The sequence below is a fragment of the Neoarius graeffei genome, chromosome 9 (assembly GCF_027579695.1).
Source record: "Neoarius graeffei isolate fNeoGra1 chromosome 9, fNeoGra1.pri, whole genome shotgun sequence".
NCBI lineage: Eukaryota > Metazoa > Chordata > Actinopteri > Siluriformes > Ariidae > Neoarius > Neoarius graeffei.
In genome coordinates, this window is record NC_083577.1 from 42,450,340 (window position 1) to 42,468,246 (window position 17,907).

The window sequence follows — 17,907 nt, forward strand, 5'->3', positions numbered from 1 at the left end:
TACAGGGTCGCGGGCAAGCTGGAGCCTATCCCAGCTGACTACGGGCGAAAGGCGGGGTACACCCTGGACAAGTCGCCAGGTCATCACAGGGCTGACACATAGACACAGACAACCATTCACACTCACATTCACACCTACGGTCAATTTAGAGTCACCAGTTAACCTAACCTGCATGTCTTTGGACTGTGGGGGAAACCGGAGCACCCGGAGGAAACCCACGCGGACACGGGGAGAACATACAAACTCCACACAGAAAGGCCCTCATCGGCCGTTGGGCTTGAACCCAGGACCTTCTTGCTGTGAGGCGACAGTGCTAACCACTACACCACCGTGCCGTCACCTCCCAGATTGTTCTATTTAAAATAAAACTTACCACTTTACCTAACCACATGCCAACCCCTGAATAGATATTATTTTACATTATATTATGTCTTTGGACTGTGGGGGAAACCGGAGCACCCGGAGGAAACCCACACGGACATGGGGAGAACATGCAAACTCCACACAGAAAGGCCCTCGCCGGCCACGGGGCTCGAACCCAGGACCTTCTTGCTGTGAGGCGACAGCGCTAACCACTACACCACCGTGCCGTCACCTCCCAGATTGTTGTATTTAAAAAAAAAAAAAAAAAAAAAAAAAAACTTACCGCTTTACCTAACCACATGCCAACCCCTGAATAGATATTATTTTACATTATATTATGTCATTACTATGTGAGGTTGTCAGCCAGCTTTGTGCAGAAACAGCTGGTAGTAATGTCCTTCAAAGGGCTACTTTTTACTCTGAGTACATTTCAGAGCCTGTAGGTTTTGTGCATTTACTTGAATAAAGAAGCTGAATCAGTACATCCTCTTTTACTGGAGTCTTTTTTTCCACAAGTCTCTGTACTTCTACCCAAGTAAAGAATGCATGAACTTTTCCAACCTCTGCCATGTGTGTTTAAATATAGATAAGCCAACGGATTGAAGTATTAAACTTGAGGATGAGCGCCCAGGCCCTACCTGTTTTAATATACAGTACACTTTACACACTGTTGGCATTATCTTAACCAGCTTCATGAAATAGTCACCTGGAATGCTTTTCAATTAACAGTTGTGCCTCGTCAAAAGTTAATTAGTGCAATTTCTTGCCTTCTTAATGTGTTTGAGATCAAACAGTAAATAATAAAAATACAGTATATAGCTCTATTCCACAACTGTAGTAATCCATATTATAACAAGAACCGCTCAACTAAGTAAACAGAAATGACGGCCATCATTACTTTAACACATGAAGTGTCTTTTAATTAATAAAAATAAAGAAAAAGAAAAACCATTGCATTAGAAGGTGTCCAAATTTTTGACTGGTACTGCACTGGAGTAAGGAAAGCCTTGTCTAAAATGAAGTGTGTCCTTTGCCTAGAAGGCACAGACTATACTACATATAATTAGAAAAAGCATGCTGAGGTGCAAATTGCTAAATTGTGAACATCAACCTGCTATATTCCACAAACCATGCTTTCTTTGCTAATGCTCGGGTAGACTAGCATCGATTTCACTAACTAATACAACTGTCTAGGCAGCAAGTCAAATTTGAAGGTAGGGCTGAACGATCTATCGTTTTCGACCGAAAATTGCGATCTCAGACAACACGATTTTGGGATCGTCAAAGCCGCGGTTTTTCTCAGTGCTCCTAAACTGACCCATGTTTTGTTTCGTCAATAAATTGTCCTCATTTTTTACACTACAGACAAAAAAATTACATTCAGGCAGGGCTCGAAATTAACTTTTTTTCTTTGTGTCCCCCAGTGGTCCCGAATTCTGTGTTGTATTGTCCCGAATGGAAGCAATAGTGTCCCCATTTTTTTCCTCTCTGAAATAACCAGTGGTTAATATTATCATATGAAGTTACTATTATATTTGTAACTATGCAATTTTGAACCCTTTATATCATTTTTACAATAAGTCACAAGACACAAGCGACACATGTCCAATACATCATCTACTTCAAAATTACAGTTATTGCATTTTCAGTTTATTAAACTTTGGCGATCTCACTGTATGAATAGATACCTGTTTATTTAAAGGGGCCAACTAGCTCATTCAGAAAATGTTTCAACTCCCTACATCTGCAGTACACTTTAGCTGAAAATAAGACCCCTTTTATGTTCATTTCATCTACTTATACCTTGAATATCTGTTGGCATATATAAGGCCAACTTATCATTTTCACCATTACCGTTATCCATTTTTATGAACTTTCCGTTATCCATTTTATGAACTTTCGCTGCCGGGTGCAAATGTTAGCAACATCAGCATAGTGGCAGGTCCGAGCCTAGTTGTGCTGCTGACTGACTAAACTTTCTGAACTAGAAAGACACCAAGAAAACTCGCTTATTCTGTTGAACGGTATCTTCCATCAATATCATCCACATCATTCCTGTTGTATTTTATAACGTGTCTAACAGTGTTCATTAAGTTCATTCAGTTGCTAGCGTTGCCTGCAGACCAGGTGATGACACTTTGGATCCTGAAGGTCCCGGAGACGTTATGTCTGGGCTTTCAGTTTCTTCCCCGCGGTCGGTCCGCTTCAACCACTTCAGCATTTTTGTTCTGGCAAGAGTCGGCGCAGCGTGTGCGGTAGCAATTCCATTCCAAGTCCATATAATGCGGACTCCGGCCGAAGATTCTAGAACAGAATGCGCTGCTCTGTAGCCTACGGATGCAGGTGCATCGAAAGTGTAGCTACTATGTATTTTTCGCTGTTAACGTTTTAAAATTAAAATTGACAAATTAGGTGAATGTCTACGTATGTGTTACGGCTTTGTAAATAATATTAATGTAGAACTTTTTTTCTAGATCTATTTTTTTCCATTGTCCCGGGATTGTCCCAGATATGATAATTTTGTGTCCCGATGACATTTTTTATGGTCCCCGGGACATCGGGACACCGTTAGTTTCGAGCGCCGCATTCAGGAAAGCCTTGTGGCACTCAGTGTGAAAGAATTTTGTGAATATCTCCTTCCGTTTTCGTGTAAATCCCCGTTGTTTGGAGGGAGCACTGTGAGGAGAAACTGCGCTTTCTCTGTCTGTCTCTGAGCGCGCGGGTGGAGGAGGGGCTGCTCGCTCTCTCTCACACACACAGGAGGGAGGGGCCCCGCAATAGCGACTGCTACAGCCACTGCATCACTCTTATTTCCCACAGGGGAATTGTTGGCTCTAGTTATAATTTATAATGCTTATGTACATTCTTTTACAAAAGTGCAATATTTTGATGCTGCTGAGCCATTGATCAACCTTTTTTTTTATGTCTGATACGTTGTAGATGGGAAAAGTAAAAGAAGCAAAAGTTTACTTAAGAAAGATGGCTCTCTTTTTATTTTAAGTTATTATAACTTGTTCCTCAGGCACTCAATGTTAATAAACAGGCCTACATTTGAAATATTTTGACCTCAGTTTTCATTCTTGCATTAGCTTTATGGAATTCATTGTATTAATTAATTTGCACTGAAACTTGATTTAGAGAAAAAAAATCGTGGTTGAAATCGAAATCGCAATATCTGCCAGAAAAATCGCAATTCAATTTTTTCTTAAAATCGTTCAGCCCTATTTGAAGGCATGATAAATAGTGCAAACAGAGATTCAATAAGTGTTTTTTTTCCCCCCTAGGCAAAATGACAGTTGCTTTAAAGCAAAACCAAAAAAAAAAAAACCCACAAACAAAACATTTAAAATAAAGTAGAAATAATAAAATCAAATTTTCACATGTAAACATGACAGACTTCATTTCATTGGTTAAAAACATTTAACTTGCATAATATTTTTTAATACGCAAGTACATTTAAGGGTGGCACGGTGGTGTAGTGGTTAGCGCTGTCGCCTCACAGCAAGAAGGTCCGGGTTCGAGCCCCGTGGCCGGCGAGGGCCTTTCTGTGTGGAGTTTGCATGTTCTCCCCGTGTCCGCGTGGGTTTCCTCCGGGTGCTCCGGTTTCCCCCACAGTCCAAAGACATGCAGGTTAGGTTAACTGGTGGCTCTAAATTGACCGTAGGTGTGAATGTGAGTGTGAATGGTTGTCTGTGTCTATGTGTCAGCCCTGTGATGACCTGGCGACTTGTCCAGGGTGTACCCCGCCTTTCGCCCGTAGTCAGCTGGGATAGGCTCCTGCGACCCTGTAGAACAGGATAAAGCGGCTAGAGATAATGAGATGAGATGAGAAGTACATTTAAAAGTAGCAACCTTTTTCCTTTGTCCACCTCTGCGTACAACTGAAAACTAACCTCTATATATTCTCAGGAGGCTAAATAATGTGTTAAATATGGCAAGGCTTCCTGTTTGGTTCAACAACAGCAAGACATAGCATCACGGAAAATATCACAGATAGCACAGCAAGAACCAAACTAATAATTAGCTGTGAGGAATAAATACAAGCACATGAGAATATGTTTGTTGTAACCTTTAATGAGGTGTTACTGCAATTAAAAAAAAGAAAAAAAAGGGCCCTTATTCTTGTTGCTTATTTTTCAATTACTGCACCAGACTGTCTGTTAGGCAATCAGGAGGAAAAACAAAGGTAATGCAAGAAAGACTATAAAGCATGAATTTACCAGCCTTATAACTTTCACAGCATATCCTTTTTTTAAAGCGCTTTCGCCTCTTTTTTTTTTTTTTACATCATACAAAAAATCTAAATGTTGAAAAGTGTAACTGAGCTAGTTGAGCAAAGAAGCATGACGTGAGACAACAAATAATTGGCACAATTTATTAAATCCACTAATGCTGCAGGAATCCTGCATGTAACAGAAGTCATGACAGCTCCCCCTCCCTTCCTCCTGAGAAAAGACGCTCTAGACAGAGTAATATTTGATTTTCTATCAGTGGGAGGAAGGCCAGTTAACTCACCTCCTTTCAGAGTAAACTGACAGACAGAACATTCTTGAGAATGTTTCAGCTCCTGAGGGGCCGAGCGACTTCGCGCGTGAATAAAGCACTTTGAAAACTGAAATGTTTTACATTAATGGATCTCCATCCAACAAGTTGCTTCAAAGAAAGCTCCCCAATCACCCAGCATCCCACAGAGTGGCCCGGAGAAGCCCAGGTTTCAGAGATCTTTGATTCCTTCCATCAAGCCCATCATTAAAGCCTGACACTGAGTTATGACAGCATGTCCACAAAACGCTCAAAACAAAAGGATGAACTTTCAAGTCTGGAGATTCTGACCTCTAGTTTAAAAAAAAAAAAAAAAAAAAAAGGCCAGCTCCTTCATGTATTGAGAGCTTCAGAATCTGGACTCCTGCAGAGTGATATGTCAAAAAAGGAACTCCATGTCTGGATTATTCAGTTACGTCTGGGAAAGGTGTCTGAATGAATGGCAGAAATCATTCTTTTAGTGCACACACAGATATGCGGTGTAATATCTTGCTCATTTTGCAGAGCTTATGTTAATAACCAACATGTAATGACTTGTTTAAATCATCAATACATCATTGTGAATGGCTAAAACATTGGATGATTAAAAACCTGCTGTAAAGATGATAAACATCAAATAACTTCAAATAACTGAAATCTTCACTGCAATATTTAGCATTTGCCGATATTAACTTTTCAGGCGACAATTAAAAAATATCACCAATGTAATTTAATTTTGTAATTACTCATTCTCAGGTTAAAGGCAAAAGCTTTGAAACAAGCAATTGTTTCTTTCTTTTTGCCTTTTATTCCTGGTATAGCTCAACAAACTAAGACATTTGCAATGCCTCTGAATGTAAAGTGAAGGGATGAGCAGGGCAGAGAGGTCTGTATTTTCTAGGTTTGATATCTAGAACAACAATATCCCATGGCTTGGCTTTGACATATGACATGAAAGGCATCTGCAGCCCTGTCCTGGCTGAACGGCCAACAGATCCTGCATTTAATCATCCATTCATTCTGCATTTGTCCAGTTCCCCATGAGAAGGATACAGTGTAAGACTAGAGAACACTCCTGGTCCTTTTCTTAAGACGGCAGCCTATATATCACATGCCTACATGTGCACTGGCACTGCCAAAAAAAACAGGTCACTGTAATTTGATAATGAGGCTGAGAGAAGTCTTGGTGTTTTGTGATGTTTGCCTGGATCTGGAGGAGTGAGATGGTACAGAGCAGTGCTACTCAGATGGGATTTCTGCTCAACTGCCACACCCAACTACGAGGTTTTAATAGTTTCCCCATTAGTGGATATAATAAAATTTAGTGGTGTTCCCACATAATTAGTGAGGATTACAAAGAAATCGCAATGCTCCAATAAGGTTTACCAGTGGTCAACAATAAAGGGAAACATACAAAGTCTGTGCAGTGGTTCCCTAAACATAAGTACTGGCAGCTGATGCAGCACGAGTTCTCCACTTCTATTTATTTGCAAATATATGAATTTATTCAATAGGAATACAATTTAAACTGAATGTATTTGGCAAGCTGAAATAAATTCTACAATTTGAAAATCAACCTCAGCATGTTCTACAATCAGAATCAGTCAGAATATATTTATGTATTATATAGTCTGTTCTACAATCAGAATCAGTCTGAATCGAACTGAATCAGTCAGAATTTGCTCTCCAGTCTGAATCAGTCTGCATGTGCTCTACAATCTGAATGTGCTCTCCAGTCTGAATAAGTGAATGTATTCTACAATCTGAATCAGCCTAAATATGCTATACAAACTGAATGTTCTATAATCTGAATCAATCTGCATGGGTTCTACAATTTGAATGTGCTCTCCAGTCTGAATGTGTTCTACAATCTGAATCAGTCTGAATCAGTTCTACAATCTGAATGTGTTCTCGTCTGAATCAATCTGAATGTGCTCTCCAGTCTGAACGTGCTCTACAATCTGAATGCGTTCTACAATCTGAATTAGTTCTACAATCTGAATGTGTTCTCTTGTCTGAATCAATCTGAATGTGCTCTCCAGTCTGAACGTGCTCTACAATCTGAATGTACCTGAATGTGCTCTACAATCTGAATGTGTTCTACAACCTGAATGTGCTCTCCAGTCTGAACGTGCTCTACAATCTGAATGCGTTCTACAATCTGAATGGTACTCTCCAGTCTGAACGTGCTTTACAATCTGAATGCGTTCTACAATCTGACTATGTTCTACAACCTGAATGTGCTCTACAATCTGAATCAATCTGAATGTGCTTTCCAGTCTGAATGTGCTCTACAATCTGAATCAGTCTGAATGTGTTCTATAATCGGAATCAGTCTCAACATATTCTACGATGCACTTCTCCGTTGTTCCTGGACATACTATGAGGCTATAAGATAAACTAACCTGAAAGAAATGTTGAGAAATCCCATGAAAGCTTGGATGGCCTTTAAAAACTACATTACACAGTGTGCTGGCATTTGCCTGCTTTCCACTGTAAAGCCATTAGGGTTACATACACCTGATGCCACAGCAGGAGCCGTGTAACATAGTGACCTTTCTGAAATACTGAGTTGTACTTATTTTAGCTAGTCACTTACAGACTGAAAACACTGATAAATATAATTGTGAAACATCAAGTTTGCTTCAATGAGATACACCACATCTGCTTTTGCATCCAAAATCCCAGCGAGGTAAAGCAAGATTCGAGCAACATTTTTGGTGAACCTTGTTTCAATTAAGTTTTTCCATGACTTTTGTTAATCTAAATAAGTAGCAAGTTTGATATGCTGTACAAACCGGACAATTTTAGAATTTTAGGTATAGCTCCTTATAATACATACTAGATCTAAAAGGATATCCAGTGACCTCAAACTTTGGGGAAGAAAATCAGTCTAACCAATTATCCAGCTTTCTCCTTCTTTATACTGGATATTAAGATGATGATAAAGTAATACACTGATACAAACACAGATGCATACTTAGTATTATTTTAGCATTTCTTTGCCAAGTAAAAGGAGATTACAGCAACCTTGGTATTGTAATAAACTAGACAGGTAAAGATGGACTGATGCATTCAACATCTTACACAAACCAGATGGAGAGAAACTTTATGAACAGCGTATACAGTAAAACAGCAACAGTAAGCCTGCACCTTTCTCCCATATCCTCAACCTGGTTATGCGTCATATATCTATGCACTTTGACTTGCTTTCCAAACCACTTCCATGCCGATACACACAAACGGGCATAGCCTTATATCATTCCAGGCTGTAGGGCATTCTTTCTGGATTTAACTAAATATCACCTCCTCATAATCATTTTACGCATATCCCGTTACAGTGGTGTTATAGCCATTAAACACTGATGATGAGTCTACAGTTCCACAGCTATGTGAGGCATGTACACTGCTCATCTATTCTCTAGTGACAATGTAGGAAAAGTGAGCTCCCTGTACTAGCTGGCCCATTAAAGTCCTTAAAAGTCTAGCCATAAACCTCTCATATGGATTCAATCTGTATCTTGCTCCTAATTCAGCTTCATACTGGACAGCTGCATGCCAGTCTTTTCATTACATTTAAAGACATGAAAAATGGCTTTATAATTTGATAGGACCGTGTTATAAATAGTGCCCTGACCCCATCAGAAGAGCACAGAGGTACATTGTACAATGATGCTCCAGCAACCTTTGCTTTCTTACTGGGGCATTTGGGACTTTCCTATTCACCGATTCCTGCACAAATACCCAAGATAAAAGGTATGACGCACAGACTTACACACACACACACACACACACACACACACTTGTACATACATGTAACAAAGGAAAACCGGAGGCTCTGTTATGGTGTTTGGGCATTTTGCTGGCACTGCCATTTGTCCCCTTAGAGCAAACCATCACTGCAAATCAATACAATGTTATTCAGAGGCACTGTCCTCATAATAGTCAAGTCAAGTTTATTTCTATAGCGCTTTTAACAACAGACATTGTCACAAAGCAGCTTTACAGAATTTTAATGACTTTAAACATGAGATAATTTTATCCCTAATCTATCCCCAATGAGCAAGTCTGTGGCGACGGTGGCAAGGAAAAACTCAGATGACATGAGGAAGAAACCTCGAGAGGAACCAGACTCAAAAGGGAACCCATCCTCATTTGGGTGATAACAGACAACATAACATTTTTTAACAGTTTTAACGAAACATTTATATCCTGATGGAAGTGCTGTTTTCCAAGATGAGCCCACCCCCACCCACAGAGCACGAGGGCACTGAATGGTTTGATGAGCATGAAAATGATGTAAATGATATGCTATGGCCTTCACAGTCACCAGATCTTAACCCAATTGAACGTCTTTTGAAGAGTGACTAGTAGTACTGCGTTCTCCATCGTTATCAAAACTGAGCGAATATCTTTTGGGAGAGTGGTGATCTTCGATCCAGTAGAGGTCCAAAGGCTTAAATATATGCCATTGAATGCTGGCTGATGGATAAGGAACTTTGTTTTGTTTTTCTTTTGTCACCCATCTGCATGTACACACACACACACACACACACACACACACACCTTTTAGACTCGAGTGGCAGATATATTCCGGTAGAAATCAATTTTTCTCAGCTCGTTGGTGCTGAGGTTCTGTTTTTTGGGTCCTGGTATCCTCGTTTGTGTTTTTTGGCAGCCGAGTGATTTTTGTTGCACCTCTGTGCTGTTCTGGCCTGTACTGTGAGAAGAACAGTGAGGAGTCCCTGCTCGAGTGACACAGGTCTGATCTCCGGAGGACTGTCTCTCCTCAGCCTCCCACTCAGAGTAGCGCAGCAACCAACGAACTCTCAGAAAGAGAGAGAGAGAGAGAGAGAGAGGCCTCATGCAGCAGCGTATGCAACTACGCACACACACACACACACACACACACACACACACCCCTCGACCACTGGCCAAAAAAAGCAGCTGCTCTTTGAACTGAACACTTTGTCCCTACACTGCTTTTCAAGGCTGTATATCATATAACAGTTCACTGCATAAATTATGCTAAAATGGAAACACTGACAGGAAGCCAAAATATTACACTTTCAAATAAGAACTAAGCGAAATCCAAGACTAGAATAGAGTATTATTAAATCTGATTTGTCAAATGAAAGACATTTGCTGTACTCCTGGCCAAGCACAGTAACCTAAAGAAACAGAAAAATCATATATCCCTAATGGTCAGTGTGTATGGCTAGGAATTAGCAACATGAAAGAATAAGATAGAGCTGTCCCATACGCCATATACCGTGCAGCATAACAGATAAACACTGACTGCGATTCCACTCACTGCACAAACCATTCATCTGCTGCCACCAGCAGGACTACTACAGAGGCAACCAGGCTGAACACAAACAAGCTCTCTGCACGTCATGGCAGTTCATGTCAAACAAACGAAAATGCTAGTGGGCTGAATACACCACTGATAAACAGCCACTGAACAGCACCCTATTTCTCGCCTTTCCCTGTGCACTGGTCAAAATGTAGCACGATACTGGACCGAGTATAATCTGAGGGATATAGACATGCCTCTTAAAACATCTCACACTTAATTTGTATGAGGTATATGGTATAGAAGATAGAAAGCAGGTTATAAGGTTCTCATTACTTAACACTACTTTAAAACACAAGCAACACAGAAACAGGATACAAATTATTGTAAGAGCTTCTGAGCTCTGTTGCTTATTGAATTATTTGTGTACATGCCAGATTAAAGCAAGACTGACTTTCAATTTCATAAAATCGGTGAAATTTAGCTCCCTCCGAAATTTGGTCACTGTGATATTTTGTGAGATATTACAGAAATAAACATATATCAGGCCATGCTGTGGCTTGGAAGTTATTTAATTTGAGGGAATTCCCTCGCAAATAATAGGCATGAAATCGCTCGCTTCGCACAGTCAAGCAGACAGAGGAAGTCCGTGTGCGCATGCGCAGGTTTACCTTGACCATTCACTGACTGATGGTTGTCAATTTGTCGCTAAACGAGCAGCTGATCACACCGAGGTGCTCGACGACCGCTGATATTTATTAGTTTGGTCCTGCGTTTCCTTTCCTTTTCAACATAGTGCCTTTTCTTCTCGCTTTCCATTACTGTAGTCGGTCTTTCACGTTTCATTTGTACACTCATGTCCTCCCTTTTTCTCTCCTGTTTCAAATTTGTATCTCACAATACCTTGCGTGAACGGGGAAAACCCACCACATGATGCATGACGTAGCATCTTGAATTGGGTCACGTTGAAGCAGGAAAAAAATGGCAGGAGAATTTAGGGCCACGTGGCCCTAAATTCATTAATTGTTCTATTTAAAAAAAAAACCCTACTAACATTGGAAGTCTGTGATTCGAATTCAGTGGCTTTCGGTCCACTAAACAAAAATAATTGGATGTCAGGGAAAATTCTTTTGATGACCTACACTTGAAAAATCTGAAAAGCGGTCTACCTTTAAGAGACAAACAAGAGACTGAAAATGGGTTATTTTGTCGCTAAAGAAAGGTTAGCATAAAACAGAGAAACGCAGTGGAAGAAACGGTGAAGGAAGACGCAAGCAAAAAAGGGAACTGAATAAACAGACAAACCAAAAAAGAGACTGGTCAGAAAATGAACCGTTTCAAGCATCACACCTCCTTGCCAGCTGTTCTTGAGCGGATCAGCTGAGGCAAGTGCTGAGCCAGTGGCACACTAACCTCGGATGAAACAAGAGCAGAGATGTGCTCTCGCACAACCTTTCCTTCATTAAGCCTCATCCATGCAAAAAAGTTAGCTGGAGCATCCTGTCCCTGGCAAAGGAGCTGGGGGATTTTGTGGAGCTTGGAGATGATCAGATCGGGTATGAAAACAACATCCGTCCACTTTCACACTCCAGTGGAAGAGGTGGTCCCTCCCGGCAGGGCTGCGTAGTCTTGCCATCTGGAGAATAAATCGGGTGTGAAGTACAGTATAGTTTGGGACTATGCGCCGTGGCGGCAGCTCAGCAGTTAGTTCATTAGCTCCAAACTTGCAGGGATTAGGAGGGGAGCATGGAGTGAGATGGCCGCGGGGAGATGGGAGGCGAACTAGAAGCACCGCCGCTGGGCCGAATGCTCCAAACTGTGAGCCAGTCTATAGGGCATCTCTAGCACTACATAAACAGAACAACAAAGTCTCTCTCAGAGACAGGAGAAGCGTAGCCATCAGCTGGATGCACAATGAGAGGACCGAATGCTCGATATGCTCCACAGTGCGAGTGTATAAGCTGAAATGTCTGGGCAGACCATGTAGCATCTGTTACCTGACATCAGGGCACACAGGGGTGAATAAGAATTGGCTACAGACTACTTACAGCTCAGGCACTTAAAAAAAAAAAACTAAATAAATAAAAATAAAAAGTTGAACACAACAGAATATACACTGAATATTTTGGCTTATTACATCAACAAAATTGTCAACAAACAAAAACAACCAAAAAACCCCTACAAGTCCTGAAAGTTAAAAAAAAGAGGTCAATTCTTCATCTAGTGGCTTGAAAATTGTTGCTGAGTGCTGATTTTCTCCGTCGCTCGCTCAGACTTTGCAGGCCTATACGAGCACAGTTGGGCTGCAGGAAGAAGTGTCATTCAGTGGCATGGAAATAAAATGTCTGTGCACAACAACTCCCACAGATTTTCAATTGCCAGGATGGATAAAACAGCTGAGAGTGTGGGAGTGAAGGAGAGGGAGCCGCTGAGTGAGATGCTTTTTATTATTGAGTTAATAACTCATTTTTACATTACACACTAGTGTGCTAACAAATAAATAATGGAATCCAGCTTTCAGCTTACTGTGCCACAGTCTTTAAAGCTAACATATGGTTTTTAAAATAGACTCCAACTTGTACTGCGGATTGTAAGCGCCTTTGTAGACTTGGCAGATTTAAACGATCAAAAACCTGAGGAGTAATAGGATTACTTGACAGCCTCCGTTCTGTACAAATGTTAGTTTTCAGGGAGTGCCTTTAGCATTTTTATCCAGAGTAGGGAGAGTTAATTCTATCAGGCTTGCCAAAATATGTGCGAGCTACGCTCTGGGAGAGAACCAATGCCCTTTCCTAATGCAATTTTCCTCTGCTCAGATCACCTTGTCTTATTATTCTTTTGGAGAATAATCCTGTAGAGGCAGAACCACATTGATCTGAAGGATATTTTCATCTGTTGGTGGTGTTACTCTTCTGAAACAGCAACAATATACAGTACCAGTCAAAGGTCTGGACACCTCTACATATTCATAGGTTTTTTTTTTCCTTTTATCTGTATTTTGACCATTTTCTACATTATATATATATATATATATATATATATATATATATATATATATATATATATATATATATATAAATATCACACACGTTTCATAGTTTAGATTCTTCAAAGTAGCCAGCATTTACCTTGACACTTTACACACTATTGGCATTATCTTAGGCTACATCCACACGACAACGAGATTTTTTTTTTTTAAATATCGCATCCACATGGGCAACGGATCAGTAAAATATCAGGTTCATATGGCAACGCAACGCTTGCTGAAAACGATGCAATACACATGCCACACCTCTACGTGCGCTGTAAGACGGTCCCATCGGAGACACCAGAACAATAGAAGAAGTAGACGCAGGCGCATAACCCTCTTCTTCTGTAGCATCGGCCACATAAAGTTTTGATTATTAGTCAGTAGCGTAAAATAGTATCTATTGTCTAAGACACTTATTTATATTTCATATTAAAACGTCTATGTAAATTAATACATAGAAAGCCTGGCCAGGCACTGAACGTTCTTCTGCCTTCACTTTAAGAGAAATTCAGGGCGAGCATGAGCCTAGGTTCTTCCCTGTCACTGTCACACGCGCACACCTTCTCACTCCCTGTCCTATGGCTATAGTCCCTTTAAATCACGTGCTCGTTTTTTGAATGGAGACGCGGAAAGAGGAATGAACGGGGGTAGATGGAGAGAGAGAGGAATGAACGGGGGTAGATGGAAGCCGGTACGCCAACATTCTGAGATCCTCCAGAATTCTTTAATGGTCCGGAATAAATTGAATGCTACACGTTGATGGATCACTTTGTTCTTCTACGCCCTTTTTGAGGAATGTATTGTCGGACTTAAACCAACATCTGAAGAGGTGAGATCGCTCCTTTTTTCCCCTATTTTTGCTGGCGGGATTGTCATGTGGTTGTGACATCATCGTAAACAAATCCGTTCTACTCATCCAGACGACTTTGCAACAGCGCCGTTGCCAGATTTTTCCACTCTGGAACCCGTTCTCAAAAGATTTCATTTTGGGGCACCCAAAACGCCGGTGCTGTGTGGACGCCAGGCCGAAACGATAAACAATTTTATCAGATTCACCTGAATCCGTTGCCGTGTGGACAGGGCCTTAACCAGCGTCATGAGGTAATCACTTGGAATGCTTTACAATTAACAGTTGTGCCTCGTCAAAAGTTAATTAGTGCAATTTCTTGCCTTCTTAATGCGTTTGAGATCAAACAGTAAATAGTAAATAAGAAAAATACAGTAAATAGCCCTATTCCACAACTGTCGTAATCCATATTATGTCAAGAACTGCACAACTAAGTAAAGAGAAACGACATCCATCATTACTTTAAGACATGAAGTGTCTTTTAATTAATAAAAATAAAGCAAAACCACTGAATTAGGAGGCGAGTCCAAACCTTTGACTGGTACTCTATATATACCTACCATTGTATTTAGTTTTATTTTAATCATCGGTTCTCATCAGCATGTGTGCCAACACAAAGCTGTTGCACCTAAGGACAGTATTTTGCTACTCGTTTCAATCAAAGGAAAAAGAAACAACACAGAAAGACCAAACTTTTAATGGCTGTCAAAGGCTGGATTAAGATGCAATCAAGGCACCCGAGTGACACAAAAGATGAGAACATTAAGCTCGTATTATTTTCAAGCATCAGTGGACACTTCTGTGACATTTTCCTTTGAAATCCTTTTCCTCCACTTAGCAGTGATGGAGAAATAAGGGGGTGTTGCAAAACATTGAGCCCAAATCACTTTTTTCAAAGGGTCACAGTTGACCTCTTTCAATCAGAAATAGCCTCTGGCCATATCAATCATCTTTATTATCACTACTTAAAAACCTTTGTTAGGTGACTTCTATCCTCCAGCCCCTCTTTATCCTGAGCTCCAATCACAATTTCATGGCAAGGCAAACAGGGCCAATTGGCAGGCTGTGTGGGCGGGTCAAGGAATGCTTTTAACCTGCTGCATCTGCTGACTTCCTGCTGATATCCCATTGTAAAGTGGGTACCTTGTTTCCAGAGGATGTGATAGGGGGCATTTCTTGCCTTTATGATGACATAATGGGAAGGAAATATGCTTGTTTTAAGCATGGTGCTTAGCTAGCTTTATGCTGTGTGATTAAGCGCGAGCCACCTGGCTGAATAGGGGGCTGTAAAAGATTTGGTTTTCATGTGCCATGGAGTCAGGTGATGCAGATATAATGAAGACTGCGTTTGCAGCAGGTACCTTCTTGTTAAGGGCGACACCATCCTCGCAGTCCAGAACAGCACAGTCCACGTTCAGAGAGGTGAGCTTCCTGAGTTTGCGCTCATCATTGCCTGGTACGTAGAGGACGGCTCGTCGTGGGATGTATTCCAGAGAAGTGCCAGGGGTATGATGAGCTCGCCAACTACCCTGCTGCCATGCTGCCACCAGCAGCCTCTGGGCTATCCTGAACACACAAACAAACAAATTAAAAGATAATAAATCAAAGTTCGTACGGTTTTGAATCCTGTTTGCTTGAGGTATGCTATTTGTTTCGACATGACACTCAAATGAAAGCAAGAACAGCCGCTATCTGTGTCCACATCCTTCCTTCCGATATGCTTAACACAATGACAAAAAGTTTGTTTTCCTTTAAGCCCCCCCATTCAAGTGGACGAGTGCTGCTGCTGACCTGTGCTTTGAGCTCCTTTATCACCCACAACATCACAGCCAATTGTTCTCCTTTAATGCTAATACACAAAGGCTAAACAGCTCGAGCTGCATAAATCTATTTGGGGTCAGGGCCGCGTTGCGCTCAAAGAGACAGAAACAGAAAAGGATTACAAAGTCCCACAAAATAATTAAAGTTTGGACAACACGACAAATCTGCATAACACTTTCAGCTAATTACTCCTGGAAGCACGGCTCGCTAGCAGCAAACAGTAGCGCTGCTAAACAGCCAGAGACCTGTCTCGAGAGCCAAGATTTCCGTTTCACAGTGCTTACTGCCTAATGAAAACGCAACCGGCTTTCTTGCTTCAGCTCCTTCCAACACATTTTATCACATGCACCAGTAGTTGCAGTTATGGCACACACGTTTTAATTATTTGTTCTTTAGGTCAGGCTGCTCAAACAATTAGCACTAATGAATGGGCCAAATAATTGGGATCACATATAGCTAATTATAGCCAGGAACAGTACTCGTCTGGCTGTTCCTTCTCATTGCCCTTAGAGGAATAATATCAGTAGATTGTGTTCCTTTTCCATCCAGGGAAGGAGGGGAGGGGAGGAAAGACGGACGGGGGAGCAGTGGGTTTTAGATGAAAAGGAGGAGGGGTAAAGTATTCTCCTTTCTCCTTTTGTTGTGTAAAGGAGCTAAAGTCACTTCAATAGGCACTTAATCCCATCCTCCACGCTTACAATTGCCTTCCAGTATCAATCAAGCATAATCTCAACTAAGATGATGCAGCTATACCAAGCAATTAAAAGCAATTCATGTAGTTATGGCTGCGAGCACTTTGTGGGCCCAAGTACACAGAGCCTCTGCAGGGATCCTGAATGCTGTAGTGTTTAAATTTGGTGAGGAACAATACCTCATGTGCGGATGAGGAGGGAATATGCAAAGGAGAATGGGAGGAACTCACCACTGCATGACACACAAAACGGAGCACCTATACTAATGGACTGAAATAAAAATAAGCAAGCTTGGAAGAAAGACAGTGGAAAGCTCTGTGTGTGTGTGTGTGTGTGTGTGTGTGTGTGTGTGTGTGTAGCTTTAGGCCTGTATTAAATGTTGATAATCTGAGCACATGGTGAATCTTACCAAAACATTTAAGTGAAGAAGAAATAAAATTGCATCCAAGTGCCCAAGATGCTTAAAAGCATGATGAAAAAGTTTTCAGAAAAAAATTTAGAGAACGGGCAACTACATCATGGCACACTGTATTCTGGGTACCCAAATGAGGATGGGTTCCCTTTCGAGTCTGGTTCCTCTCGAGGTTTCTTCCTCATGTCATCTGAGGGAGTTTTTCCTTGCCACCGTCACCACAGGCTTGCTCATTGGGGATAGTCTCTCGTCTCGTCTCGTCTTCTTCCGCTTTATCCGGGACCGGGTCGCGGAGGCAGCAGTCTAAGCATGGAAGCCCAAACTTCCCTTTCCCCAGACACCTCGGCCAGCTCCTTGGGAAGAACACCGAGGTGTTCCCAGGCCAGCTGAGAGACATAGTCCCTCCAGCGTGTCCTGGGTCTTCCCCAGGGCCTCCTCCCGGGGGGACATGCCTGGAACACCTCCCCAGGGAGGCGTCCAGGAGGCATCCGAAAAAGATGCCCGAGCCACCTCAGCTGATTCCTCTCGATGTGGAGGAGCAGCGGCTCTACTCCGAGCTCCTCCCGAGTGACTGTGCTTCTCACCCTATCTCTAAGGGAGCGCCCAGCCACCCTGCGAAGGAAACTCATTTCGGCCGCTTGTATCCGCGATCTTGTTCTTTCGGTCATTACCCAAAGCTCATGACCATAGGTGAGAGTCGGAACATAGATCGACCGGTAAATTGAGAGCTTCGCCTTTTGGCTCAGCTCCTTCTTCACCACGACGGACCGGTAAAGCGACCGCATCACTGCGGAGGCTGCACCGATCCGCCTGTCGATCTCACGCTCTATCCTTCCCTCACTCGTGAACAAGATCCCGAGATACTTAAACTCCTCCACTTGAGGCAGGACTTCTCCACCAACCTGGAGAGGGCAAGCCACCCTT

General features: G+C 41.7%; 1 protein-coding gene across 2 annotated transcripts in view; it reads right to left on the reverse strand.

Annotated features, from left to right (window-relative positions):
- The window catches only part of clybl (citrate lyase beta like), a 168,750-nt gene that overhangs the window by 20,742 nt on the left and 130,101 nt on the right, over positions 1 to 17,907 (reverse strand). For both annotated transcript variants that reach the window (XM_060929526.1, XM_060929527.1), the window contains exon 2: positions 15,420 to 15,624. In XM_060929526.1, coding sequence (XP_060785509.1) covers positions 15,420 to 15,624 — 205 coding nt within the window. The remainder of the gene's footprint in view (positions 1 to 15,419; positions 15,625 to 17,907) is intronic.